The sequence below is a fragment of the Chiloscyllium plagiosum genome, unplaced genomic scaffold (genome assembly GCF_037043375.1).
Source record: "Chiloscyllium plagiosum isolate Xiang-an unplaced genomic scaffold, Cpla_swu_hap1 HiC_scaffold_18, whole genome shotgun sequence".
Lineage (NCBI taxonomy): Eukaryota > Metazoa > Chordata > Chondrichthyes > Orectolobiformes > Hemiscylliidae > Chiloscyllium > Chiloscyllium plagiosum.
In genome coordinates this window covers 43,088,055-43,115,535 of record NW_028270156.1, presented here as the reverse complement: position 1 = coordinate 43,115,535, position 27,481 = coordinate 43,088,055, and the positions used below count along the sequence as shown (strand labels likewise).

Here is a 27,481-nt window from a genome sequence, read left to right as displayed (position 1 = left end):
TTTTGTTCCAGAGCACATGGCTTGTTGTTAACCTGGCAAGGGACATTTCCTTTAAATTTACTCTTTTTTTTCTTGACTGTGAGAAGATCTTCAATGTCTGGAGTCCTTGTGGTATTATGTTGGAGATTCCAAGATTTTGTCCCTATGACAAGGATGGAATGGCAGTATATATCCAGTCAAATAAACAGGTGACCTAGGAGAGAATCGAGGCGATGGTGCTACCATGTTACTGATTCTTAACAGGGGTTACAACTGCCACTCTCTTTCTGATTAATTAGTTCTGATTATTTTTGAATGTAAGCTGAGTTTACAAAAATGTTTCATGATGGGAGAGTTTCCCTCTGTGGACTGCCACTGATATTGAGCAGTTAGTTAGTAAATAGCCCTGTGAAAGAAACTAAAAAATCAGCTTCAATTAAATTGAAGTTTACCTCATCCATTTTAATGTTACATGCTGGTGGTAGCTCCTTTGATATCACTGTATGTCCAAGCTGTGTCTAAATTGTTTGTCTTCTGTCAGTCTATCTTGACTGAAGAGTCTGATGTGAGGTCATCTTGAAATCCACAGAACTGTCAATTTCAGCTGTTGCAGTTGCCTTCCTGTAAGCATGTTGGATTTTGCAAGTTGGCATATTTGGTTCTCAGAATGCTGAACCAAATTTCAGTGCTTCCCTCCATGTGGATTAGCCATCTGCCATATTTCTCCAAGACAGCTGGTCTGCAATGTAGACATTTATCAGCTTTTTCTTTATGGTCATGCTTCTGTCATCTGTACTGACTACTGTCAATCACCCAGAGTCCGTTCAGCATAGAAGCATGAGGGGGGATCAAATTGAAACTTATAGAATACTGAATGGTCTGGATAGAGTGGATGTTGGGAAGACGTTTCCATTGGTAGGAGAGACTAGGACCCAAGGGCATAGCCTTAGAGTAAAGGGAAGACCTTTTAGAATAGAGATAAGGAGAAACTTCTTCAGCCAGAGAATGGTGAATCGACAGAATTCACTGCCACAGAAGGCTGTGGAGGCTAGTTCATTGAGTATATTTAACATGGAAATAGTTAGGTTCTTGATTATAAAGAGGATCAAGGGTTACGGGGAGAAAGCAGGAAAATGAGGTTGAATGGTGGAGCAGAACTCGATGGACTGAATGGCCTATTTTCTGCTCCCATGTCTTATGGTCTTCTTATGTGAGAGAAGATCTGCTTGGAATTCTGCAGTCACCCGTGCAGCAGATATGACCTGCCTAAGTTTAATTTTCTGGAGGGTGGTCTCTATGCTATTGAACCCACCATGATGAAAGATATTGTTGTTTCTGATTTTGGTCTGGATCTCTGATGTCTTTGAAATCTTTCAGAGTTTTGTTGAGGAGTCTAAAGCAGATCCAGGATTCTGTGCCATACAACAGGGTAGTAATAACAATGACTTGGTAGAGTTTGGTTTTAGGCTTCAGTCTAATGCTATGCTACTTCCAGACATGATTGTGGCTTTGGCAGTAGGCAGAACATGCTTTCTAGTGGTAAGTACTGACGTTTTCAGTACAGAGCACTGTACCAAGATATGAGAATTTTTCTATAATCTTGAGACTGGTGACATCAATTGTTAGGTGTGGTACTTCACAGTATGTGCCCAGCATTTCAGAGACACTGTTTCACTTAACAAAGTTTTTGACAATACTCAAGAATTTGTATTTGCTTTACACATTTGCTCAAATCTGGTTTTTAAAAAAATAGATTATTTTGAATTATTTTAAATTGAGTCTGATTTATTTTTTAATTTTTCCATTAATTTATACACTAAACAAATCACTGGTGCTTTCCTCTACATTCATCCCATCCAACTCTGAGTGTTGGAAATTGTTCCTTTGATTTCACCATTGTTTCTAATACTGTGATTTCTTGGGAGTTTTCTTGGGAAGGTGCTTGGCAACAGGGCTGACCTGCATGCACGATGAAATACTCCACCTCGTAGTCTGGATGAGAACTCCCAAAGCCCACTGGCACATTGACATGAGGAATTGCATCCAGAAATAGTTGCAACTTAATTAAAACAAAGTTATACTAGCTGTTAATCCCACTATGAAATGTTTTAGTCAAATTTGTAATTAAGCGATATATCATGGACCCAATATTAGATTAGTTTTTAATCCTCATTCAGCAAGAATTAAACTAAAGACAGCAGGGTCTTGGTTTTTGCTGATTTCATAATAATACATCTTTATTTTTCTGGAATCTCTTTGGAAGTATTATCGATGTAACTGATCCAAGAGCACCACAGAACACATTTCAACCAATTCTGCCCTAAATTGGCTGTTGGAGCTCCGTGCTGGTTACATAGGGACTAGCTGCTTGAAACTGGCAGGTGCTTTGGCTGGCTAATAGTAAACACTTCTGGAAATAGCAGCATTCAGTGCTTTAGCAATAACGGAGCAGTAAACTGACAATTTCGCTGATATTATCACTCCTTTAATGCCAATTTGGTCAAGTGGGCAAGTTAAAATTGACCCTAATATCTTTTCTGTCCATGTTTAACTTTAGTTTCAGAGTAGCTAAAGACTTGAGATTTTAAAAAAGGAATAATTATTTTGACAGTAATTAAAGTTTTTGCATAAACATAGATACATTATTACTTGTTACACTGTCTCAATAAGATGTACAAATATAGCCTTAGTAAATATCCCTGTTTACAGTCCTGAGGAGCAAAATTACTACTTGGTTTGGAAAGTTCATTTTTTAAAAAGCATAAATTGCTGTTGTTGTTTCTCACTCAAATGTAAACTCATTTTTATTCATTATATGCTAACTATGCATTTGCTAGTGTTTAGTGAAAGTTGAGCATAAATATACTTTTCTTTAGGACATAATTTAATGCTGTTCTCCGAATCATCATGAATAACATCTATCAGACACTGTATTTTCCATATATCTTTCATGTAAGTAGTAAATATGTTTCCATATCCTTTTTACATTACTTCATTAACATGTCATCATAAAACAATGCAGTTTTATGATTCATTTTTGAACAAATCCACTATTGTAAATTCACATGAGCAGAATTTTTCATCTTTACATTCCTGTTCAAAGTAAATATTCATGAGATGCACAATCTTTAGTCCTTTATTTGCAGTTCTTCTCCCTTTTAATTTCTTTACATGAAGACCAGAAGACCGAAGAATGTTTGAGCAAAAGCAGGCCATTCAGCCAATCAAGTCTGCTATGCCTGCCATTCAGTGAAATTTGATAATCGTCAACTGCTTTAATCCTTCCTTGTCTATTAGAATAACTCTTGATTCTCTTACTATCTTAAAAATATATCTCAGCCCTGAATATATTTAATGACCTAACCTCAACAACCCTCTGCGGTAAATAACTGATTGACTACCCTCTGAGATTATGCCCTAGTCTCTGTCTCAAAAAAAACTTTTCTCTGCAATTACTCTATCAGCTCCCTAAGAAGTTTGTGTGTTTTAATAAGATCTCCTCTTGAGTACAAGCCCAAACTACCTGACCTCGCCTTATAAGAAATTCCCTCCATGAATTGAATACCTAGTACCTCTGGACTACCTCCAATGCCAGTTTATCTTTCCTTAGATAAGGGACCAAAACTGTTCACAGTATTGCAAGGATGGTCTGACTGGTGCCTTGCATAGTTTTAGCAAAAAAAAACACTTCTTTAAAATCCATTCTCTTTGAAATTATGGCTGACAGTCCATTTGCTATAAAGGCAATCTATATTCTTGCACCAAGAATGAAAAATAAAGTGTGCTACCAGTTGAAACTCGGGGACAATTTAATCGTATGTAACAATATTGTGTAATTTGCTAAGTGAAATTATGTTCCAAGCATGTATATTTTGGTTTAAAATAGTTTGCTAATTTTTTTGTGCAGGACAGTGTCTTGATGGAGAGTTTTCTTCTAATGGATTCAGGCCATGTCAACCATGTCCCTTTGGAACATACCAGCCAGAGTTTGGGCGGACATCATGCTTTTCCTGTGGTGGAGGGTTAACAACAAAACGTGAAGGAGCAGCGTCATTTCAGGATTGTGAAACTAAAGGTAATATCATTTTGGAAACCATGTCTTTTAATCCAGATGAAACTTGTCAGAAGATTGAGATGTAATGTGCTTTTCTTTTTAAATGTTGAGGAATAGACTTTTATAAAAGGAAGATTATGCTGCACTTAGAGAGTAGTTTTTAAAAGTGCCATTGTCAAGAATCTTACAGCAGAGTGATATAATTACTGATGCATTACTTTTGTGTTTGCTGCAACTTTTATTTCTGATTCATGTTTTAGATCCCGTAGAATTATGTAGTTTAGAAGGAGGCTATTGGCCAATCATGCATATGCCAGCTCTTTGAAAGAGCTATCAAATTCATCCCATACCCTGCTCATTTCCTGTCACTGTGCAGTTTTCTTCTCTTAAAGTGTTTGTTCAATTCCTTTTTTGAAAATTATTCTTTCACTTGTTTTGAGCAAATTGTCAGGTAATGCATTTCAAATCAAAATTTTTAGCTGTTTGATGCAAATTTTCCCCATCTTATTGTTGATTAGCTTAAATCTGTGACCTCTGGTTGATAATTCTGCCAGTAGGAACAGTTTTTCCTTACTTATTCTAAATAGCTAATAAACATTAAGCAACTCACAATAGGATGCAGTCCAGTCCTCATCTCTCTAGGGTCCGAGACTGCCTTGATTGTTGTGATTATATGTGGTGACAGCAGTGGTGTGCAGTCCATGAGTCATTCATAAGGGATTGCAGCTGAAACTGATAAAGGATGGGAAGGTGATAAGGCAATGGCAGTAACCGTCTTTATGGAGCAGTGGGTCTATGTGCTTGACTGCTAACCAGAAGGTTGGTGGTTTGAGAGCAACCAGGGACAAAAGGCCTCCTTACTTTGGATCCTCTTGTGGCACAGCAGTAGTGTCCTTACCTCTGGACTGGGAGACCTGGGTTCAAGTCCGAACTGCACCAGACATCTGCAATAACATTTCTGAACAGATTTATTCCGAAAAATAAGTGAACAAAAAGAACAAATGACCCTGAGAGTGGCCACTTTGTGGCACAGTGGTAGTGTCCCTATCCTGGACTGGGAGGCCCAAGTTCAAGTCCTATCTGATCCATCTCTGAATAGGTTGATTAGAAAAACTGGTTAAATAAAAGTTTTTTTTAAATTGAAAAGCTTCTGGACTCACTATATTGTTACAACACGGGGCAAACCTCTCTGCTAATTTAAACTAGCAACACAGATAAGATTCACCTCGTGCTGTAATCTGTTAAAATTTGAGAGACAAAGAACTATCCCAGAAGTCACTATTTTAAGTAAAAATTTAAGAACTTTATTCTTTAAGTCTAACAGAGAATATTAACTAACAACTATTTACAACTCCTTTCTCTTAACCTATCTTTTATTGCCCCCTCTACAATACTGGTCCGATTTTTAAAAAAATCCCGATTACGATTTTTAAAAAAATCACGTTTCAAAACCAATCAGCTTTGCTAAGTTTACCGTGTAGATTTTCCTCTGTAGATTCTCTCTCTAAATTCATTTTGATGTTTTTTTTTTCTCTCTGTGCAAACTCCTTCTCCAGACAGGTACTTCTCAGACAGCTCTTACTAGCAGCCGACATCTGTTGGTCTTTTGGCAGTTCTCTTTGCCAGTCTGGCTAACTGTTCAAAATGTCTGCTATTTATACCCCAAAACATTGGATCATTTAATTGGCTTCAATATTATCAAAATACTAAATTCAGCCCTGATTGGAGTTTGGTATCTTGGGGCATAATTTAAACTGATTGGCCGAATTCGAAATTTGTTTTTGTCTCATAGCAACCCAGCTACTGTAGCTGTTTGACCAAATGTTACATTGGTACCTTGTTCAGAACACTTTGTGCTGTGCCAGTTAGCTCTGCTAGCTTTTCAACTCTCTTAAAGGTATAGTACACTTCTACACCTTCATAACACTATATTTAAGTAAAGTATTAACCCATTGATCATTTGAGGGGATAAACACAATATAAAACATTGAAGCCCACTGACGGTGCAGTGATTTAAAAAAATGTATCTGAGATGGGGTTCTGGAGATGCAGTGGTAATATCCCGACTAAGCTAATGAAAAATAGATAAATATGTAATGGTAATGTCCCTACCCCTGGCCTGGAAGACCCAGGTGCAAATCCCACCTGCTCCAGAGGTGTGTAATAATCTCTCTGAACAGGTTGCTTTAAAAATATCTGAAAAGCCATGGCTGCTGGAACACACTGAAAGAAAAACACTCAGAGCTGTTATCACAGCTGCTCACTGTTACTGAAGGCCAGGAACCATCCACAACATTGGAGAAAACCTCACTTCTTTCCGAGCCTTTAGACTATAAGGAGGGCATTGGCCAAGCTGTCCACTGGATTGACTTGCAGTGTTACTGATTCAACAGGTACCCAACTGCCTGCAGTGTCAATTAGAAATACAAAAAGAGTCACGTTGGTGTACTTTTGTATAAAATCAACAGCAATGCCAATGTCATTCTGATTGGACTGGGCAGCGAAGTTTTGATTCTTAATTTATGACGCAATCCTACAGTAGACCAAAAAAAGATTGGTACCAGCACCTAAGACTCTGCAAAGAACTTTAATTCCTTTGTTAATAATCACGATTAGCCACTAGTTAAACTCTGAGATGGGACTGTTCCAAAACATCTGCACTAATTTAGAGTAGGATTTACATAATCTGTAGTTATTTTGGTTTTCATGCAACCACCAGAAAGCTGGACAAAGATTCAAGCAGCACAAAAAAAACCAAGTATGCGCAAAAGCTGGAATTCTGTGTCACAGGATAGCCAGAGTACATACCTAGCAATTGTATTTTAAGATTTCCAATTAAACCTGTTGGACTACAACCTGGTGTTGTATAATTTTTAACTTTGTACATACCAGTCCAACACCGGCATCTCCAAATCATGTATTTTAAGACAGAATTTTAAATCACGTTGACACTGATTCCTGAATGATTTGTTAGTGAACACTGAAAGAATTGTCATTTCTCAAGCCTGAAACTTTATTGCTGGAACAGCACAGCAGGTCAGGCAGCATCTAGGGAACAGAAGATTCGACGTTTCGGGCACATGCCCTTCTTCAGGAATGAGCAGAGAGTGTTCAGCAGGAGAAGATAAAAGGTAGGGAGGAGGGACTTGGAGGAGGGGCGTTGGAAATGTGATAGGTGGAAAGAGGTCAAGGTGAAGGTGATAGGTCGGAGTAGGGTGGAGGCGGAGAGGTCAAGAAGAAGACTGCAGGTCAGGAAGGCGGTGCCGGGCTGGAGGGATTCGGCTGAGACAAGGTGGGGGGAGGGGGGATGAAGAAACTGGTGAAGTCCAAGTTCATCCCCTGTGGTTGGAGGGTTCCCAGTCGGAAGATAAGACGCTCCTCCTCCGACCGTCGCGTTGTTGTGGTTTGGCGGTGGATGAGTCCAATGACCTGCATATCCTCGGTGGAGTGGGAGGGGGAGTTGAAATGCTGTGCTACAGGGTGATTGGGTTGGTTCGTCCGGGTGGCCCAGAGGTGCTCTCTGAATCGCTCCGCAAGTAGGCGGCCTGTCTCCCCAATATAGAGGAGGCCACACCGGCTGCAGCGGATGCAGTAGATAATGTGGGTGGAGGTGCAGGTGAATCTGTGGCGGATATGGAAGTTTCCTTTGGGGCCTTGGAGAGAAGTGAGGGGGGAGGTGTGGGCGCAAGTGTTGCACCTCCTGCGGTTGCAAGGGAAGGTGCCGGGAGTGGAGGTTGGGTTGGTGGGGGGTATGGATCTGACAAGGGAGTTGCGGAGGGAGTGGTCTCTACGGAAAGCTGATAGAGGAGGGGAGGGAAATATATCCTTGGTGGTGGGGTCCGTTTGGAGGTGGCGGAAGTGACGGCGGATGATGCGCTGTACATGGAGATTGGTGGGGTGGTAGGTGAGGACCAGTGGGGTTCTGTCCTGGTGGCGGTTGGAGGGGCGGGGCTCAAGGGCGGAGGAGCGGGAAGTGGAGGAGATGCGGTGGAGGGCATCGTCGATCACGTCGGGGGGGAAATTGCGGTCCTTGAAGAAGGAGGCCGTCTGTATTGTGCGTATTTTGAACTGGTCCTCCTGGGAGCAGATGCGGCGGAGACGAAGGAATTGGGAGAATGGGATGGCGTTTTTACAGGGGGCGGGGTGGGAGGAGGTGTAGTCCAGGTAGCTGTGGGAGTCGGTCGGTTTGTAGTAGATGAACCGACCGACTCCCACAGCTACCTGGACTACACCTCCTCCCACCCCGCCCCCTGTAAAAACGCCATCCCATTCTCCCAATTCCTTCGTCTCCGCCGCATCTGCTCCCAGGAGGACCAGTTCAAAATACGCACAACACAGACGGCCTCCTTCTTCAAGGACCGCAATTTCCCCCCCGACGTGATCGACGATGCCCTCCACCGCATCTCCTCCACTTCCCGCTCCTCCGCCCTTGAGCCCCGCCCCTCCAACCGCCACCAGGACAGAACCCCACTGGTCCTCACCTACCACCCCACCAATCTCCATGTACAGCGCATCATCCGCCGTCACTTCCGCCACCTCCAAACGGACCCCACCACCAAGGATATATTTCCCTCCCCTCCTCTATCAGCTTTCCGTAGAGACCACTCCCTCCGCGACTCCCTTGTCAGATCCATACCCCCCACCAACCCAACCTCCACTCCCGGCACCTTCCCTTGCAACCACAGGAGGTGCAACACTTGCGCCCACACCTCCCCCCTCACTTCTCTCCAAGGCCCCAAAGGAAACTTCCATATCCGCCACAGATTCACCTGCACCTCCACCCACATTATCTACTGCATCCGCTGCAGCCGGTGTGGCCTCCTCTATATTGGGGAGACAGGCCGCCTACTTGCGGAGCGATTCAGAGAGCACCTCTGGGCCACCCGGACGAACCAACCCAATCACCCTGTAGCACAGCATTTCAACTCCCCCTCCCACTCCACCGAGGATATGCAGGTCATTGGACTCATCCACCGCCAAACCACAACAACGCGACGGTCGGAGGAGGAGCGTCTTATCTTCCGACTGGGAACCCTCCAACCACAGGGGATGAACTTGGACTTCACCAGTTTCTTCATCCCCCCTCCCCCCACCTTGTCTCAGCCGAATCCCTCCAGCCCGGCACCGCCTTCCTGACCTGCAGTCTTCTTCTTGACCTCTCCGCCTCCACCCTACTCCGACCTATCACCTTCACCTTGACCTCTTTCCACCTATCACATTTCCAACGCCCCTCCTCCAAGTCCCTCCTCCCTACCTTTTATCTTCTCCTGCTGAACACTCTCTGCTCATTCCTGAAGAAGGGCCTGTGCCCGAAACGTCGAATCTTCTGTTCCCTAGATGCTGCCTGACCTGCTGTGCTGTTCCAGCAATAAAGTTTCAGCTTTGATCTCCAGCGTCTGCAGACCTCACTTTCTCCTCATTTCTCAAGCCCTCAGGTTAGATCATTTTCAGCAATTACATCAGAGATACCTGGGCAAAAGCAAATGCCAGGCTAAGTCCTACAATTCAATTTGGCTCACCACCATGTCAGGCAGGATCCATAGGCACCAGCTGCATGCACCCTTCGTCCACGAACATTGGCATCCAATAATTGCCAACCCTTCAATCCTCCTGGCACCTCCCTGATCCACTCACAGGATGCTTAGATAACACAGACTTACATTGCAGGGTGCACTGGCCACTGATAATGACAGGCTGCTACAAGGACACTTTGCATACAGGGACAGACAGCCACACCATTGATTGGACCAGGCTGTATCTCAGCCTACTCTTCTCTACTTGCATGCTTACAGCATCCTGCTTTGCCATGCATGTTAGTGCTTTGATACTTTAGCCAGAGCCTAAAGCTATATTCTGCTTTTTGACGATGTTCCTTTCATTTTAAAGGACAGATAGTTTTTGTTTTGTTATTGGACAATCTGGAGCACACACAATAGCCATAAATTTCCACAACCATAAATCTGATTCCTGATGAAGGGTCTATGCCCGAAATATCGATTCTCCTGCTCCTTGGATGCTGCCTGACCTGCTATGCTTTTCCAGCACAGCACACTCAACATAAATCTGTCTTACTCCTATCTGTCTTCACCTCTGTTTATCCCCTCCAGTGTTAACCTACGTCAACCCAAGCTCTTACCCTGCTGCGATCCAACTCAGCTCTTTGTAGAAGTTCTGTGTGAAAGGGTTAACCTCATAATTTTAAAGGGAATCTAACTTTTTGATGTGTTCACACCATTCACTTTGCTTGGACCTCTTTAATGGAGCCCACTGAAATACATTTCGTAAGTTGCTAACCTCATCTATGTCTTGGCCTCTTTCCTGATCTAAGGAAGCAGAAAATCCAGATTGTGTCTCCTTAGTGTCATTGGCCTTTTAAGCATGGGGAGAAGGGTAACAGGGAATTTTTAGGATGGATTTTCTTATGTATTCTATCAGATTCCTGCCAACGTTATGACATTAATTTGATGGAATCCTCCGTTAAATATAGAGTCAAAGTCTTACATTTGATAATTGTTTAAGATTTTGTTTCGATCCTTCATTCTATTTCTACAGTTCAGTGTTCACCTGGTCATTTTTACGATACAAACACACACAGATGCATACGATGTCCAATTGGGTTGTATCAACCAGAGTTTGGGCAGAACCATTGTGTTGCATGTCCAGGAAATACTACAACAGATTTTGATGGATCAACTAATATTACTCAGTGTAAAAGTAGGTATTAACATCTGATGGAATACATAGCTATTATCTGTAGTAATTTGTTTTGATGTAACTTGTGGATGAATATTTATTGACTCAGTTACATTGAATCTAAAAAAGAATAGAATACAGTACCTACAAAATGGTGAAAAACTAGAAATAGCAGAGGTCCAAGTTGGGAGTTCAAATATATAGATTATTAAATGACAGTATGATGTTTTACCACATTAGAGGTGAGTTGTTGTAAATATTTAAGCAACTACCAATAATCAATGTTTATTATTTACCATTGCATCACAACTGTGGTCATTCTATTCATTATTTAGTCAGGTTGCGCATTCGGCATTGCTCAAGAGAAATGTATGAATGAATAATTGAAGATAAGCACTTGAAAATGTTTGAATAATTAGCTGCCTTAGAATGTCAGCTTTTTAACAGTTCAGATAAGACAATAGGGAGACAGGTATAATATTAATGGTTTGTACATCAACTTGGTGTTTTATCATCAGTATGTATTTGAATATGTGTGTTTTAGAATTTGAGCTTCTGATGGCTTATTGGTAAAGCACTCAGCAGTTCTTACTTAAATTCTGTGGTTATTGTGTATCAGATAGACAATGTGGAGGAGAACTTGGGGACTACACTGGATATATCGAGTCTCCAAATTACCCGGGGGATTACCCTGCAAATGTTGAATGCACCTGGAATTTAAGTCCACCTCCAAAACGACGCATTCTTATTGTTGTCCCAGAAATATTTCTACCAATTGATGATGAGTGTGGTGACTACCTAGTCATGAGAAAAAGCTGTAAGTCAGTGCTACGATAAAGTTAATTAATTTATAATATTTCTCAAATGGACAAATAAGCAACGAGTACACATTTTTAAAAAGAAGTCTACGTTTGAATCTCAACTCATAACTTATTGCCGCCTCAGTTCAAGCTCATGATAGATTCATGATAGGAAGGTAGTTCCACAAGCAGTTATATTCAAAATACATTATTATCTTTGACTCTGAATGTAATGTTTGATTAATGTGTAGTCTATACTCGTGCATAGACACATAGTAAAGATTACTGACTAATCAGAGGTGGAAAAACTCTGACCAATTCTTTCATTTCCCAACTGCTACCATTTGAGATCAGATAACTCAGCATAGAACAGAGATCAAACGTTCTGTTTTGTGTAGTGTCGAAAATGTGATGCTGGAAAAGCACAGCAGGTTAGGCAGCATCTGAGGAGCAGGAGAGTCAACAATTCGGGCTTAAGCCCTTCATCAGGAATGGGTGGGGTAGGGGGGAAGGGGTTGAGGGGTAAATAGGAGGAAGGGGGTGGTATGGGAGGGAAAGGCAGCTGGGAAGGCGATAGGTTGACGCAGATGGGGGGTAATGATGATAGGTCAGAGTGGAGTGAAGAGTGGGGTGGATAGGTGGGAAGGAAGTTGGACAGGTAGGACCATTCAAGGACGCAATGCCGAGTTGGAGGGTTGGATCTGGGACGAGGTGGAAGGAGGGGAGATGAGAAAACTGGTGAAATCAATGTTGATGTTTGTGTGGTTCGAAGGTCCCAAGGCAGAAGATGAGGTGTTCTTCTTCCAGTCTTGGTGGGGGGGGGGGGGGGGCGTCGGAACTTAGCATTTGACGGTGGAGGAGGCCCAGAACTTGTATGCCCTTGGCAGACTGGGAGGGTGAGTTGAAGTGATCGGCCACAGAGCAGTGAATTGTTTGCTTCATGTGTCCCAGAGATGTTCTCTGAAACGTTCCGCGAGTTGGCGTCCTCTCTCCCCAGTATAGTAGAGACCACTTCGAGAGCATCAGACATAGTAGATGAGGTGTTTGGATGTGCAAGAAAATCTCTGCCAGATGTTGGAACATCCTTTGCATCCTTGGATGGAGGTGAGGGGGGTGGTGTGGGTGCACATTTTGCATCTGCTGCAGTCACAAGGGAAGTTGATGGGAGTGGACGTTGGGTTGGTGGGAGGGGTGTAGACCTAATGAGGGAGTCGTGGAGGGAATGGTTTCTGCAGAATTCTGATAAGGGGTGGAGGGAAATATATTTCTGGTGATGGGGTCTGACTGTAGGTGGCAGAAATGGCAGTGAATGATGTGCTGTACCCGTAGATTGGTCGGGTGAAAGGTGAGGACTGAGGGTTCTGACCTTGTTGCGATTGGAGGGGTGAGGTTCAAGGGTGGAGGTACAGGAAGTGAAGGAGATACGCTGGAGGGCATTGCTGACAATATGGGAGGGGAATTTGTTGTCTTTAACACTGGAGGCCACCATCTGCGATGGTCTGGAATGGAATTGCTCTTCTTGGGAGCAGGTATTGAAGAGATGGAGGAATTGGGAGTAAGGAATATTGTTTTTACAGGAGAAGGGGTGGGAAGAGGTGTAGTCCAGGTAGCTTTGGGAGTCAGTGGGTTTGAAGTAGATGTCTGTCACTGGAAATGGAGGTGGAGGATCTTTCCACAGCCAGCACCAAAGGATCCTTCCACATCCAGCAGAGATTTTTCTGCACATCCAAACACTCATCTACTATCTCTGTTGCTCTCAATGTGGTCTCCTCTACATTGGGGAGACAGGACACCAACTCACAGAACATTTAAGAGAACATCTCCAGGACACATGCACCAAACAACCCCACTGCCCTGTGGCCGACCACTTCAACTCCCCTTCCCACTCCGCCAAGGGCATGCAAGTCCTGGGCCCCTCCACCACCAAATCCTAGCCACCAAACACCTGGAGGAAGAACACTCCATCGTCTACGTTGGGACTCTAAAACCACACAGTATCAATGTCGATTTCATCAATTTCCATATCTCCCCTCTACCTACCTCATCCTAGACCCAACCCTCCAACTTGGCACCACTCTCTTTAACTGTCCTACCTATCCATCTTCCTTCCCACCTATCTGCTCTACCCTCCGCTCTAACCTGTCACATCACCCAACACCTGCATCTACCTATTACCTTCCCAACTACCTTCACCCCCCCCCTTCCCGCATCACCATCCCCTGCCCATTTATCTCTCAGCCCCCCCCCCCCCCCCCCCCCACCGCATTCTTGATGAAGGGCTTAAGCTTGAAACATCGATTCTCCTGCTCCTTGGATGCTGCCTGACCTGCTGTGCTTTTTCAGCACCATACTTTTTGAATCTGATCTCCAGCACCTGCAGTCCTCATTTTCTCCTAGTCGCTGCTTTGTATAGCTCAGTACTATGTCATGCAGTGCATTTATTTCAGCAGTGAGGTGTCTGAAAAATGCTGGCTGACAAAATAAGGTACAGTTGAGCAGGTGCAAGTGGTCCTATTCATTTCAATGTTAGATTTTTAACTTGAAATCAATACCTGATATCCTCCCTATGCAGTCCGTATGCATATTAGCAATAGGTGTACTTCATCTCCTTAAAATATTACGATGTCCACACAAATGCATTATTGATCATTATTGAATGATAAGGTGCACTTCGTTACTGAGTAATTGCATACTGTGTTGCTAGGTATCTGATCAAGAATAATTTACTTGACATGATTTCATTAATGAGTTTATTTTGTGTGAAATGTATAAAGCTTCAACATAGTTATTAAAATCCATGAGAATTTCACATGAATGCATTAACCAATGTGTTGTAAATCTAGCATAATGAAATTTCAACTTATTAGGATTTCCACAAGAACAAATATTAGTTTGTGCAATCTACAGTTAATTGTGAACTTTGAATTAAACAAATAACAATACTGGATGTACAATTACCTTTTCTTTACTGATCACTGTTTCAATTAATCCACTAATGATAACTCTAGAAATATTAACAGCATAAAGAGCTTCATAATAGAATTTGATCTGAGCTTTGGATAAATTGATTTACATTCAATAATTATCAATAACAATGGCTAAGTTTGTTTTTGTTGTGTAATTGACCAGCATTGTCTAATTCAGTGACAACCTATGAAACCTGTCAAACCTATGAACGACCCATAGCATTCACCTCACGATCAAGAAAATTATGGATTCAATTCAAGTCCAATGAAGGGAACAGTGACAAAGGATTTCAGGTTCCATATGTTACGTATGATGGTAAATATATATATCTCCTCTATAATGTTTTTAAAATATTCGACTGTATTGATACCATTCCTTTCTCTTGAACTGGAAAATTTCATCAACTTTTGTTTCCAATTTATACTTTTCATCATCAGCTCTTCCCTTTTTCTTGACTTCTCTGTCTCCATTTCTGGGTATAGGCTATTAATTATTATCCACTGACTTCCAGAGCAGTCTTGACTGCACGTCCTCACAGCCCCCTTCCTTTAAGGACTTTATTCTGTTCTCCTGGTTTTTGTGTCGCTATTGCATCTATTCTGATAATACAATTTTAAAAATTCATTCACGGGATTTCACTAGCAAGGCCAGCGTTTATTGCCCAGAGGAGAATTAGTCAACCAGACTATGGGTCTGAAGTCACAGTAAGCCAGACCAGTAATGATGGCAGGTTCCTTCTCTGAAGGATTTTTGTGAACCAGATTTTTTTTTTTCTGACAATCAACAATGGATTCATGGTCATCATTAGACTCTTAATTTCAGCTTTTTAGTGAATTCAGGTATCATCATCTGCTGTGGCAAGATTCAAACCCTGTCCCCAGAAATTACCTGAGTCTCTGGATGAATAGTCCAGTGACAATACCACAAAGCCATCACCACCTCACATTACCACTTCTGATATGTCTTTTTCTTTAACAGAGGTCTTCTCTCCACCATGCCTAATGGGACCCTTGAACATTCTACTTCAAGTACTTCTGTTCTCAGAAGTACCCTTGCCCAACATTTTCAAAACCATGGCAATGTTCTACTTGTCATAACTTTCCACTCTAGCAACCTCCGTTTTCAGTCAATCATCCTTGATAATTTTTGCTGCTCTAATGTGATAGCACCACCAAATACATAGTGCAAATCTACCTTTAAGCATTCCAAATGATCCCTGATACTCCCATCCATTTCTTAGTCATTTCCATTCTCTTGCTACAGCTTTTAATCTTGAAAGTGCAGGGATGCAACATTAGATTAGATTCCCTACAGTGTGGAAACTGGCTCTTCCACCCAACAAGTCCACACCGACCCTCCGAAGAGTAACCCACACAGACTCATTTCCCTGCATTTCTCCTAATTAATGCACCTAACACTGTGGGAATTTAGCATGGCCAATTCACCTGACCCCCACATCTTTTGGAATGTGGGTGGAAACTGGATCATCTGGAGGAAATCCACACAGACATGAGAAGAATATGCAAACTCCACACAGATAATCGACTGAGGCGTGAATCAAACCTGGGTCCCTGGCACTGTGAGGAAACAGTGCTAACCACTGAGCCACCTTGCCACCCCATCTTCCTTTTTTAATGTCCTCTCTTTCCACCATTCAAGGCCCCAAATTCTTTTTCCAGGTAAAGTAGCATTTTTGTTTGTTGTGCTTTCAATTTTGAACTCATTGCTCACTATATGATATCCTGCGCATTGGGGAAGGCAAATGTAGACTGGGTCACTACTTAGCAAAACACCACCATTCAGTCCACAGACTCAATGAAAGCTAAAGGAAAAGTACTATCTTTTGACTGGATACTTTACAGTTTTCTGGACTCAAGGTTGAGTTCTGTCACTTTGGATTGTGATCTCTTTCCTGGTTTTGTTTCCTTTTCTTTTGCTGAGTTTAGTTCCCCTATCCTTTCTCTCTCTCTCTCCTCCTTTTCTTTCAGGCTGCAGCTGAATCATGATTATTCCATTCAGACCTCCTCTTAGTAATGGACCAGAAACAAAAGCTATTTCCTTTGGTCCTGCATCATGCATTCTTTTCTCATTTAATCTGTTCTGCTTTCTGCCCTTTCACAAACCACAGAGCTTGTTCTTCTTCCCACCTTCACTCTTTCAATTGCTTTAAAATTTTATCACATTTCTAAACTTTCCCACTTCTGATTAAAGGTCATCAACCTAAAACATTAGCCCTGTTTCTCTCTCCATAGACACTGCAGGAGCTGTTGAAAAAATCCTGCATTTTCTGTTTTTACTTTGATCTATCATTATCTGACAGTTTGCATTTCTCCCTTCTCGGACCAGCTGTTAATGCTGGGGATTACAACTGAATTTTTCCCTTCTTCTCTCTCTAACTTACGATTGTTGTGTAGTGATGTTGGGGATATTAATATAAAGCAGTAGAAATTATTCAAGGTGTCAATAGAAAATAATTAAGTTAGTTTAGGGAAAAAGTTAAATTCTTTCCCAATGCAAGAAACCTTACAACAGATGTAAGCAGAGAGGAACAAAAAATGTCATGTGGTCCAGGCACATAACCTCTATTTCAAAGTTTTTTAAATAATTATATTTACTGAAGACATCAAAATAATCCTTTTTTTCCTTCTCTGACAGAAGATTACCAAGAATTGATTGAGGATATAGTTCGAGATGGTAGATTATATGCATCAGAAAACCATCAAGAAATATTGAAGGTATTATCATGACTAAGTATTAGAAGATATACTTGAAATTAACATTTTCTCAGTTATCACTTTTCAACATTAATATGCAAATAATTGACATTTAACAGCATCCTTTAAGGAGAATATAGTAAATGCTTATTTGTATTTGGTGAGATCCAGGGGACTTACTAATAAACCGAAAGATTCCACAGTTTTGAATAAGTACAATATATTTTATAGGACGGCATTATAACAGTCATACAATAAATTAACAAGTAGTAAATATAGGTAATGGACTGTGATCAAACACTCCACAGCAAACCGTAAATAGTAAATGCAATCAAGGCAGATCCCATAGAGTTCTCAAATTCCTGCCAGACCTTAAGGACACAGTGGGCATCAAATTTCGTTAAACTTCTCAAAAGATCACAATTGCCATTTTTGTTGTCATGGCCTTGGAAACTCCCTCACAAGAGCCACTCTGTCGAGGACTGTCTCAACAACTGCTCACGTTCTGGTTGATAAATCTTTTTCTCTGGGGCTATGCTGCCCTGGACTCGAAAATGTACTCCAGAACTCATTCACAAGTACAAGTCCAGCCCTTCACCAACGGTTAGCTTCACTGAGCCAGTCCTGCTCCTGAGTTTTTTTCCTGAGCTCCAGTCATGTCCAGTTACATCAAGCAAATACTACTTGTGAACTTTTCAACCCTCTCTTTCTAAGCTTCACTGGATAATTATTGCAGAAAGGTTTCTTCTGAGCCTCTAAGGATTCCCTTGACACAGAGTTAGGGATCTTTCCACTTTCTCAGACTACTTCTGAGCTCTGATTCCAACACTAAGTTGTCTTTGAACAAGAATTCCAAGAATTACTTCTAACAGCATAGACCATCCAGCTGCCCTTAACTCCTCACTGAGACCCCTACATAAAATCTGCAAAGAGATTCCCAGCAGCATAGCTAACAACAGCACTTCTAATATAGACACAAAAACAGAATTTGCTATAAAAGTTCAGTAGCATCTGTGGAAAGAAATCTGTTAACATTCTGGGTTGAATGTCCCTTCCTCAGAACTCCTAACATAGCTGAAGACAAAAAACTTAGAGTACTTACAGTGTGGAAACAGGCCCTTCGGCCCAACAAGCCCACACCGACCCGCCGAAGCGTAACCCACCCATTCCCCTACATTTACCCCTTTACCTAACACTACGGGCAATTTAGCATGGCCAATTCACCTGACCTGCACATCTTTGGACTGTGGGAGGAAACTGGAGCACCCGGAGGAAACCCATGCAGACACGAGGAGAACTGTGGAGGGACCAGCATTTGTGGAACAGAATTGATGTTGATAGTTTAGATTTTGTGATCAGAATGCGCGGATGGTAGAACAATGGTGTGTCTAACTGCCAGACTGGAAAGAACAGGCAGTCCCATTGGAGTTGGGGGAGGGGAGAGAGGACATGTTGACAGAGAATGTAACCAGTAAAGCTGAAAGAAAGAGAAGGAATGGGAGTGGATTGTCTGTCCTCAGCATGCCGAATGCTCCAGCGAATCACAGCAAAAATTGGAGAAGCAACATCTTATCTTTGTAATCTTCTGGGCTCAATATTGAGTCCAGCAGCTTCAGACAGTGAATCCATTCCCATTCCTTTTAAAATTTTGCCTGCACACTCAAATCTAGGCCATTATTAATATGGATTTTTAAAAACGCAGTGGTCCCAACACTGACTTTGGGAAAATCTTAACATATACTTCCTTCAATCTGAAAAAAGTATTTTTCACTATTCCCAGTCATTTAACCAACTTCAAATACATAATACCATGGTTGCCTTAATTACATGGGTTTAAACTTTGCTGACAAGCCTACTATTTGGAAATCCATGCACAGTCTTCATCCCTCATTACCTTCATTGACCCTCTCTGTCACATCATTGAAAAACTCAATCAAATTAGTTACCCACTACTTACCCTTAACACATCTGTGCTTTCCTTAATTAATATATATTTGTCCAAATAAATGTTAATTTTGTTCTGGATTATTATTCTAAGGTGTCCCCATTAACAAGATAAAAATAACAAAAATAGAAATAGCTGAAAAAAGCTGAGGAGGTCTGGTAGCATTTGTGGAGATCAACCAGAGTTAACGTTTTGGGTCCAGTGATCTTTCCTCAGAACAAGATAAGTTGCTGTTGCTGGGTTTACCATTATATTATTTTTCGGCAAGGGAGCAACATTTGATTTCTCCAGTCTTCTGATATTAGCCTCTTTGGTATGAACATTTGGAAGATTATGATCACTGCCTCAAAAATGTCTGTCCTTACTTCCTGAGAATCCTCAAGTGTATCTGCTTCAGTCCTAGCAACTTATCAACCTTAAATACAGTCAGCTTTTGTAGTGCCTCCACTTTATTGACTTCTTGCCCAACTTGTGTTTCAGTTATTTTCTTTTAAACTACAACTTTTCCTTCTTGATAAAGATAGTAGCATAAGTTGTCATTTAGCACCTCAGCCGATTATACTTGAATCCCCTAAATGGCCCCTAACTGGCCTCACCACGCTTTTCTTTTTAACCATTTTCACTATTTATAGCCTTTGAAGGTGTTTTGAATTCACTTTTATATTTCTGTCAACCTATCTTCATAATGTATTTTTGCAGATTTTTTTTGCACCAGTACTTGTTCCTTAATCACCATCACAAAACATATTCTCTGATCACATTGCTGTTTGTGACAATTAGCTACAACATTTCCTATTTCACAAGTGTGACAAAGATTAAAAGTACTTAATTGATGATAAAACACTCTGAAATATTTACAGCGTGAATAACCAAGTTCTTTTCCCTAGGGGAGGGGAGTCCAAAGTTAAAGGGTTTAAGGTGAGAGGGGAAGGATTTAAGGGGCAACTTGTTCACACAGAGCGTGGTGCGTTTATTGAGCTGCCAGAGATAGTGGTGGATGCTGGTACAATTACAATTACAATTACAATTACAACATTTAGAAGGCATTCAGATGACTACCCGAATAGGAAGGGTTTAGAGGGATATGGGCCAAATAGTGGCAAATGGAACTAGATCAGTTTAGGCTAGACAAGGTCTTTTCCCTAGGGTGGGGATGTCCCAAACTAAACGGCATAGATTTAAGGTGAGAGGGGAATGATTTAAAAGGGACCTAAGGGGCACCATTTTCACACGGGGTGGTGCATGTATGGCATGTGCTGCCAGAGGAAGTGGTGGAGGCTGGGACAATTACATCATTTAAAAGGCATCTGGATGAGTATATGAATATGGGCCAAGTGCTGGAAAATGGGACTAGATTAATTTAGGATTTGGTCGGCATGAATAAGTTGGACTGAAGGGTCTGTTTCCTGGCTCTACAACTCTATGGTTTGTATGTAACAATGTGATTTTCTATTAATTTTTAAAAAAGTTTCCTTTAACATTAAACCTTCACAAGTATCTGAGGGCTTGCTACTTACAATATTGAAAGATGTTTGACTCCCATCATAACATATTCCCTGGGACAACATGTTCTCTATGTTACAATGAGTTGCTGTGGTGAATAACAGTACATAAAACAGAATCTCAATGATTTGGAGCTAAGTTCCTAGAAATTAATATTGAGCTTAGGAGAAATATGGGACCTCTACTTTGCTTTTGTTCAGATCCTAGTAAAATATTTTGATACTTTAATTTGTGGCGCATGCCTAATTTACTCTGCTTATTTCAGCATTGAATTTAATTTCATAACACCAAGAACATATATTATAGGTAGTAAAGTATCCCAAGGTGCTTTGTGAATATTTACCAAATAAAATTTGTCAGGTTAATTATCAACAGGTCTTCAGTGTGTAATCTTAATCCAACTGGCAAATACATTATTTCACACAATTAGATGTACAGTGCATATAAACTAACCACTACATTACAGAAAGGATGTAATTGCATTAGATAGTATACACAGGAGATCTCCAGGAATGTTGCCATGAATCAAGAATTTTAGCTATGAGGAAAGAATGAATAGGTTGGGACTGATTTCTTTGGAACAGAAGAGGAAGATTTAATTGACGTGTACAAAGTTATCAGGATCCTAGACAGCCAGATAGAATGGCAGAGAGGTATAAAATTACAGAGTTTAGAAGATTCACAGCTTGTAATGCATCTCTTTATCATGCTGAACTCATTGTTTGATTTGTATATTAATAGTGGTGTGTTTTGTTAACGCACCATTATTTTTCTGGTAAGTAGAATCTAGAATGGACTGCCTGGAAATGTGGTGGGGGCAGGTTCATTCAAAGCATTCAAGAAGACATTGATGATCATTTGAACAGAAACAGTCTGCTAGGTTATCGGGAAAAGATGGTGGGCTGAATGGCATCCTACACCATAGCAATTCTGTGAAGATTTAGTCATAGAGTCATAGAGATGTACAGCATAGAAACAGACCCTTCGGTCCAACCCGTCCATGCCGACCAGATATCCCAACCCAATCTAGTCCCACCTGCGAGCACCCGGCCCATATTCCTCCTGGGGATTATGATTACTTTTTCCATTTATAGCTCAGGATTCTATGAAATATGTTTGTTTGATAAACTAGTACAAATATTATACAGTTGGCGTATAATCCCAAGTTTTGTTACATCAGAGTTACATATGACATGCCATATTGGCCATTTCTTTTCATGATTGCAAAACATGGATTTTGATTTTTTTTTCAGGACAAGAAGCTCATCAATGCTCTGTTTGATGTGTTGGCACATCCACAAAATTATTTTAAATACACAGCACAAGAATCTCGGGAAATGTTTCCAAGGTCATTCATTCGACTATTACGTTCAAAAGTTTCCAGATTTCTACGGCCATACAAATAGTTGAAAATTTGTGATACCCTTTGAACATTTTGCAGTTTCATTATAAAGACTTATAATGTTTCATTTAATCTGTTCACCAATGTTTTGTATGGATGCCTCTACATAAGAACATAAAACTTGGATGTTTTGCGTTATTGAATGCTGTTACATACGCAAAGCGTTGAACACTAAATCATTCATGGTGGAATAGAAACCAAGTGCTCATTTGCGAAATACATACAATATTCAATTTATTTTAATATATTAATGTAATCCTGTTTCAGAGCTAACAAAAAAGATCCTGTGGGACCACTCAACAATGGTGCCAGCAGCTTTTACAAAAATCAATAGTTATATCTTTTAAGCATTCTTTGCATTAAGACAGTTTATTTAATGGAAATAACTTGTAAATATACATTGGAAGCTTGTATTACGTGCCAGTCAACTGCACAGAAGTTGCATATACTACCATCAAAATGCATTGTCTGATCTAGCAAATCAGTCATACTATTACAGCCACATGTCCTTTGTTAAATTTAGATTCCTTATTCTAGTGAACTATTGTTAATTTTAACCTCTGCTGTGAAAACAATAAAATGAGATTATAGTTAATCTCAATTAATGTTGTACAGCTTTGTAAAATGATATAAAAAAGAAACAGAAAGTACTTGAAATACTCTGCAGACTACTCAGCATTTGTGGAGAAAATCAGCATTAACATTTCATATTGATGATCTTTCATCTGAACTTGAAAGGTTCAGATTGACTTGAAAGATTAACTTTTTGTTTCTCTCCACAGGTGCTGCCTGACCTGTTGAGCATTCTAAGTACTTTTTATTTTTATTTCGGTTTTTCAGTATCTGCAATATTTTGCTTTTGTTCAGCTTTTTGTAAGTTACAAATACCTTATTTCTGCATTGTTGAACATAATGTGTCAATTAAGCCACTTGGACATCACACTGGTATCCAAGGGTATTCATACTTATATGTGGTTATGAATATGTTTGCACTTGTACTTTCATTGTTTATATATTTCACAATGTTTCTAATGAGAGTTCTTTCCTACTTAGCATTGTTCCTGTGCATTTAGTGTCCAATATATCGTTATTTTACCTGTTGTCTTGATCATAGTTGTTAAAGCTTGAAATGTGCTCTTATTAGTTCTCTCCCATTACCTCTCCTAAAATTTACAGTCTTGGCAAATTTAAGCTAGGTTGAGCCATTAAGTCTGAATCCACAATCTAGTGTGTATTTTCATGATGAAACTGTTGATATACGAGAGTTACAGGAGATTGAATTTGCCCCAGACAGGTTGCCATAGGGTTCTGTTTTTCAATGAAGGCAGAATATCAGTCTAAATTTTTACATAACCACCTGGAAAAATAAGAGTTCCTGATAAGGCAGATGAAAATCAGCCTTTCATATTAAAGAAAGTAAGAAAAAATCATTAGGTCCTCAAGTTTTTGTACATCAGGAAATAATAGAATGCATGATTCTCTCTATTTGTGAGCCAACTCTTACTCTAATTTTTTTTTAACAACACAACTTGTATTTGTATGGCAGTTTAGCATATTAAGAACTCACAAAGCACTTTGTGACAGGAGTGTTCTAGGAAATGTTAGGGTACGTTATCAAAAACCTGGTTAATGAGATAGGTTTTCAGAAGGAAAGACAAAGAATGCCAGAGAAACTCAGCAGATCTGGCAGTGTCTGTGAAGAAGGAAAACAGAATTAGCATTTCAAGTCCAGTATGACTGTACTTCAGTTACACCACACTCACAACATTAACTCTGTTTTTCTCTCTTCTCACTGCCAGACCTGCTGAGTTTCTCTAGCATTCTGTATCTGTTTCAAATTTCCAGTGTCCATAGAATTTTGCATTTGCTTAGTTTTTAAGGATTGTCTTTAAGAAAGAAGTAGATAAACAAAAGCATTTGGTAAGAGAAGTGTATAACCAACCTAGAATTTCTGGAGAGTGTACTGTTCACAATAGAAAAGGACAAGAAATTGTGTACATGTGGCACATGACTATTTGTCAAGAACCAATTTAATTTCCAAACCCCCCTCCAAACAACAACATTGAATTTATGTTGTGTCTTTCATGAATTAAATAGTCCCAAGGCACATTACAGGAATGCTATCAAGAGAAGGGAAAAGTTGGCACTGATCCAATGAAACAGACATTAGGACAGCTGACCAAAATTTTATTCAAAGAAATACGTTTTAAGGAAACTTTTAAAGGAAGGAAGGACATTGAGAAGAAAGTGCCATCAGTGATAAAACAATGGAAATCTGAAGTACATAAGATCACTAGCAATTCATTGTGTATTCTTGAAGAAAGAAATTGAATTTGGAATGTTGATTGAATGCAGCTCTGAAATACATTTTCTGCCAAAAACTCTGCTTAAAGACTTTCAAAGGGTTATGACACTAGATTAACGCTCAAATAATGCAGGTGAAACTATTTTTATAACTAACTTAAGAAAAATCATTGCACACAACAGTGCAAGATGGTTTACATCTTACTAGTGATATATTTTTTGAAGTTGGTGCTCTATACAGATCACTTAATCAGGTCTAGTTTGGAACAGAACATTAGGCTTTAAACTATTATGTAAATTATGTATAAAGTTTTCAAATGTTTGTCCTACAAAGTTTAATATTGACTCAAGGAAATACAAATTTTAACCTTGAAACTGTTGTATTAATCATTATTACGTAATATATTTTGATTTGTTTGAAAATGCCAGGTCTCTCTTTAGTAGTCATTCCATTATACAGTTATTTCATCAATGGTGCCTCTAGAATTTTAGCAAAAAGATAATGGTGAGCAGTTTAAATTGTTTATGGATCCATGTGAACTGTGAAAAACAAAATAATGCTTGATTTAATCTTTCCAAATATAGATTACAATTGATGAATTGAGGTAGAAAGGATTTCTGATACTTAAGAGATTTGTCATTGATTCATGTGATGGATGCAATTTGATCGTTAAGGGTACAGTGCAAAAATACATTTTAATATCCTTCAAAGTTATGCAATTTCATCAGTTTATGAATTGCACTTATATGTATGGGGTTTCTATGTTAAGTTCAGAAAAGGTAACAACTAAAGATTATTGAGAATCTCATGAGCACATGCCTTAACATACAAACAACACAAAAAGAGCCATATCAGTTCAAATGATTTTAATCAAATCAAAATATGGAAACAAGGCATCTTTTCTCTTCCAGTACCTATGAACATTAGGCATAGAGTCATAGAGCTGAAAGCATAGAAACAGAGCCTTCGGTCCAACTTGCCAATGCCAACCAGTTATCCTAAATTAATCTATTCCTATTTGCCAGCATTTGGCCCATATCCCTCTAAACCCTTCCTATTCATATCCCATCCAGATGCCTTTTAAATGTAGTAATTGTCCCAGCCTCCACCACTTCCTCAAGTAGCTCGTTCTCTACATGCGGCACCATCTGCATGAAACAATTGCCCCTTAGGTCCGTTTTAAACCCTTCCCCTCTCACCTTAAACCTATGCCACCTAGTTTTGGACTCCCATACCCTAGTGAAAAGACGTTGACTATTCACCCTATACATGACACAGATAGGCGGTTTTGTGGGAACGAGAGAGACTCACGTTTGGTATGTTGCCTCCCAGGTGCAAGGGTACGTGATGTCTCTGATCGTGTTTTCCGGGTCCTGGAGGGGGAGGGGGAGGGGGAGCAGCCCGAAGTCGTGGTCCATATTGGCACCAACGACATAGGTAGGAGGAGTGCCGAGGATGTTAGACAGGCTTTCAGGGAGCTAGGTTGGAAGCTCAGAGTTAGAACGAACAGAGTTGTTGTCTCTGGTTTGTTACCCGTGCCACGTGATAGAGATTCGAGGAATAGGGAAAGAGAACACTTAAATGCGTGGCTACAGGGATGGTGTAGGAGGGAGGGATTCCGGTTTTTGGATAACTGGGGTTCTTTCTGGGGACGGTGGGACCTCTATAAACAGGATGATCTACACCTGAACCTGAGGGGCACCAGTATCCTTGGGGGGAGGTTTGCTAGTGCTCTTGGGGGGGGTTTAAACTAACTCTGCAGGGGCATGGGAACCCAGATTGTAGCTTCAGGGTGCAGGGCCTGGAGTGTAGGGAGGTTAGGAACATGGCATCAATTTCCAAGGAGGGTGTCTGTAAACAGGAAAGTGGCTTGAAGTGTGTATACTTCAATGCAAGAAGTATACGAAATAAGGTAGGTGAACTTGCAGCGTGGGTTGGTACCTGGGACTTCGATGTTGTGGCTATTACGGAGACATGGCTAGAACAGGGACAGGATTGGCTGTTGCAGGTTCCAGGATTTAAATGTTTTAGTAGGGTCAGAGGTGGGGGTAAAAGAGGGGGAGGTGTGGCATTGCTTGTCAAAGATAGTATTACAGTGGTGGAAAGGACGATGGATGAGGACTTGCCATCTGAGATAGTTTGGGCTGAGGTTCGGAATAGGAAAGGTGAGGTCACCCTGTTAGGAGTCTTTTACAGGCCTCCCAATAGTCCTAGAAACGTAGAAGAAAGGATAGGGAAGGTGATTCAGGAGATGAGTGACAGTAATAGGGTGGTTGTTATGGGGGACTTTAACTTTCCTGATATTGATTGGGAAAGCTATAGCTCAAGTTCGTTAGATGGGTCAGTGTTTGTTCAATGTGTGCAGGAGAGTTTCCTGACACAATATGTAGACAGGCCAACAAGAGGTGAGGCCATACTGGATTTGGTTCTGGGTAACGAACCAGGCCAGGTGTTAGAATTAGAGGTAGGTGAGCACTTTGGGGATAGTGACCATAATTCGGTGATTTTTACTCTCGTGATGGAGAGGGATAAGTGTGTACTACAGGGCAAGAGTTATAGCTGGGGTCAGGGAAATTATGATGCGGTGAGGCATGACTTAGGATGTGTGGCTTGGAAAAGTAGACTCCAAGGCAAGAGTGTAAATGATATGTGGAGCTTGTTCAAGGAGCAACTATTGAGTGTCCTTGATAATTATGTACCTGTCAGGCAGGGAGGAAAGGGTCGTGCGAGGGAGCCGTGGTTTAATAAGGAATTGGAATCCCTTGTTAAATGGAAGAGGGCGGCCTATCTCAAGATGAGACGTGAAGGTTCAATTGGGGCGATTGAGAGTTATAGGGTAGCCAGGAAGGACCTGAAGAGAGAGCTAAGAGCAGCAAGGAGGGGACATGAAAGGTCCTTAGTCGGTAGGATTAGGGAAAACCCTAAGGCTTTCTATAGGTATGTTAGGAATAAAAGAATGACTAGGGTAGGAATAGGTCCAGTCAAGGATAGTAGTGGGAAGTTGCGTGTGGAGGCGGAAGAGATTGGGGAGACACTGAATGAATACTTTTCTTCAGTATTTACTCAGGAACAGGGCATTGTCGTCGATGTGAATACTGAGTCACAAATAAGTAGAATGG

The 27,481-nt window shown here is 40.7% G+C and overlaps 1 protein-coding gene across 5 annotated transcripts in view; it reads left to right on the top strand.

The window, feature by feature from the left end:
- scube2 (signal peptide, CUB domain, EGF-like 2) overlaps positions 1-24,752 on the top strand; it is a 159,575-nt gene extending 134,823 nt beyond the window's left edge. For all 5 annotated transcript variants that reach the window (XM_043705873.2, XM_043705878.2, XM_087996162.1 and 2 more), the window contains 6 exons: positions 3,887-4,054; positions 10,586-10,747; positions 11,346-11,543; positions 14,656-14,808; positions 17,149-17,228; positions 21,909-24,752. In XM_043705873.2, the coding sequence (XP_043561808.1) occupies positions 3,887-4,054; positions 10,586-10,747; positions 11,346-11,543; positions 14,656-14,808; positions 17,149-17,228; positions 21,909-22,061 (914 nt within the window). In that variant the 3' untranslated portion in view covers positions 22,062-24,752. The remainder of the gene's footprint in view (positions 1-3,886; positions 4,055-10,585; positions 10,748-11,345; positions 11,544-14,655; positions 14,809-17,148; positions 17,229-21,908) is intronic.
- Positions 24,753-27,481: the final 2,729 nt, after the last annotated feature.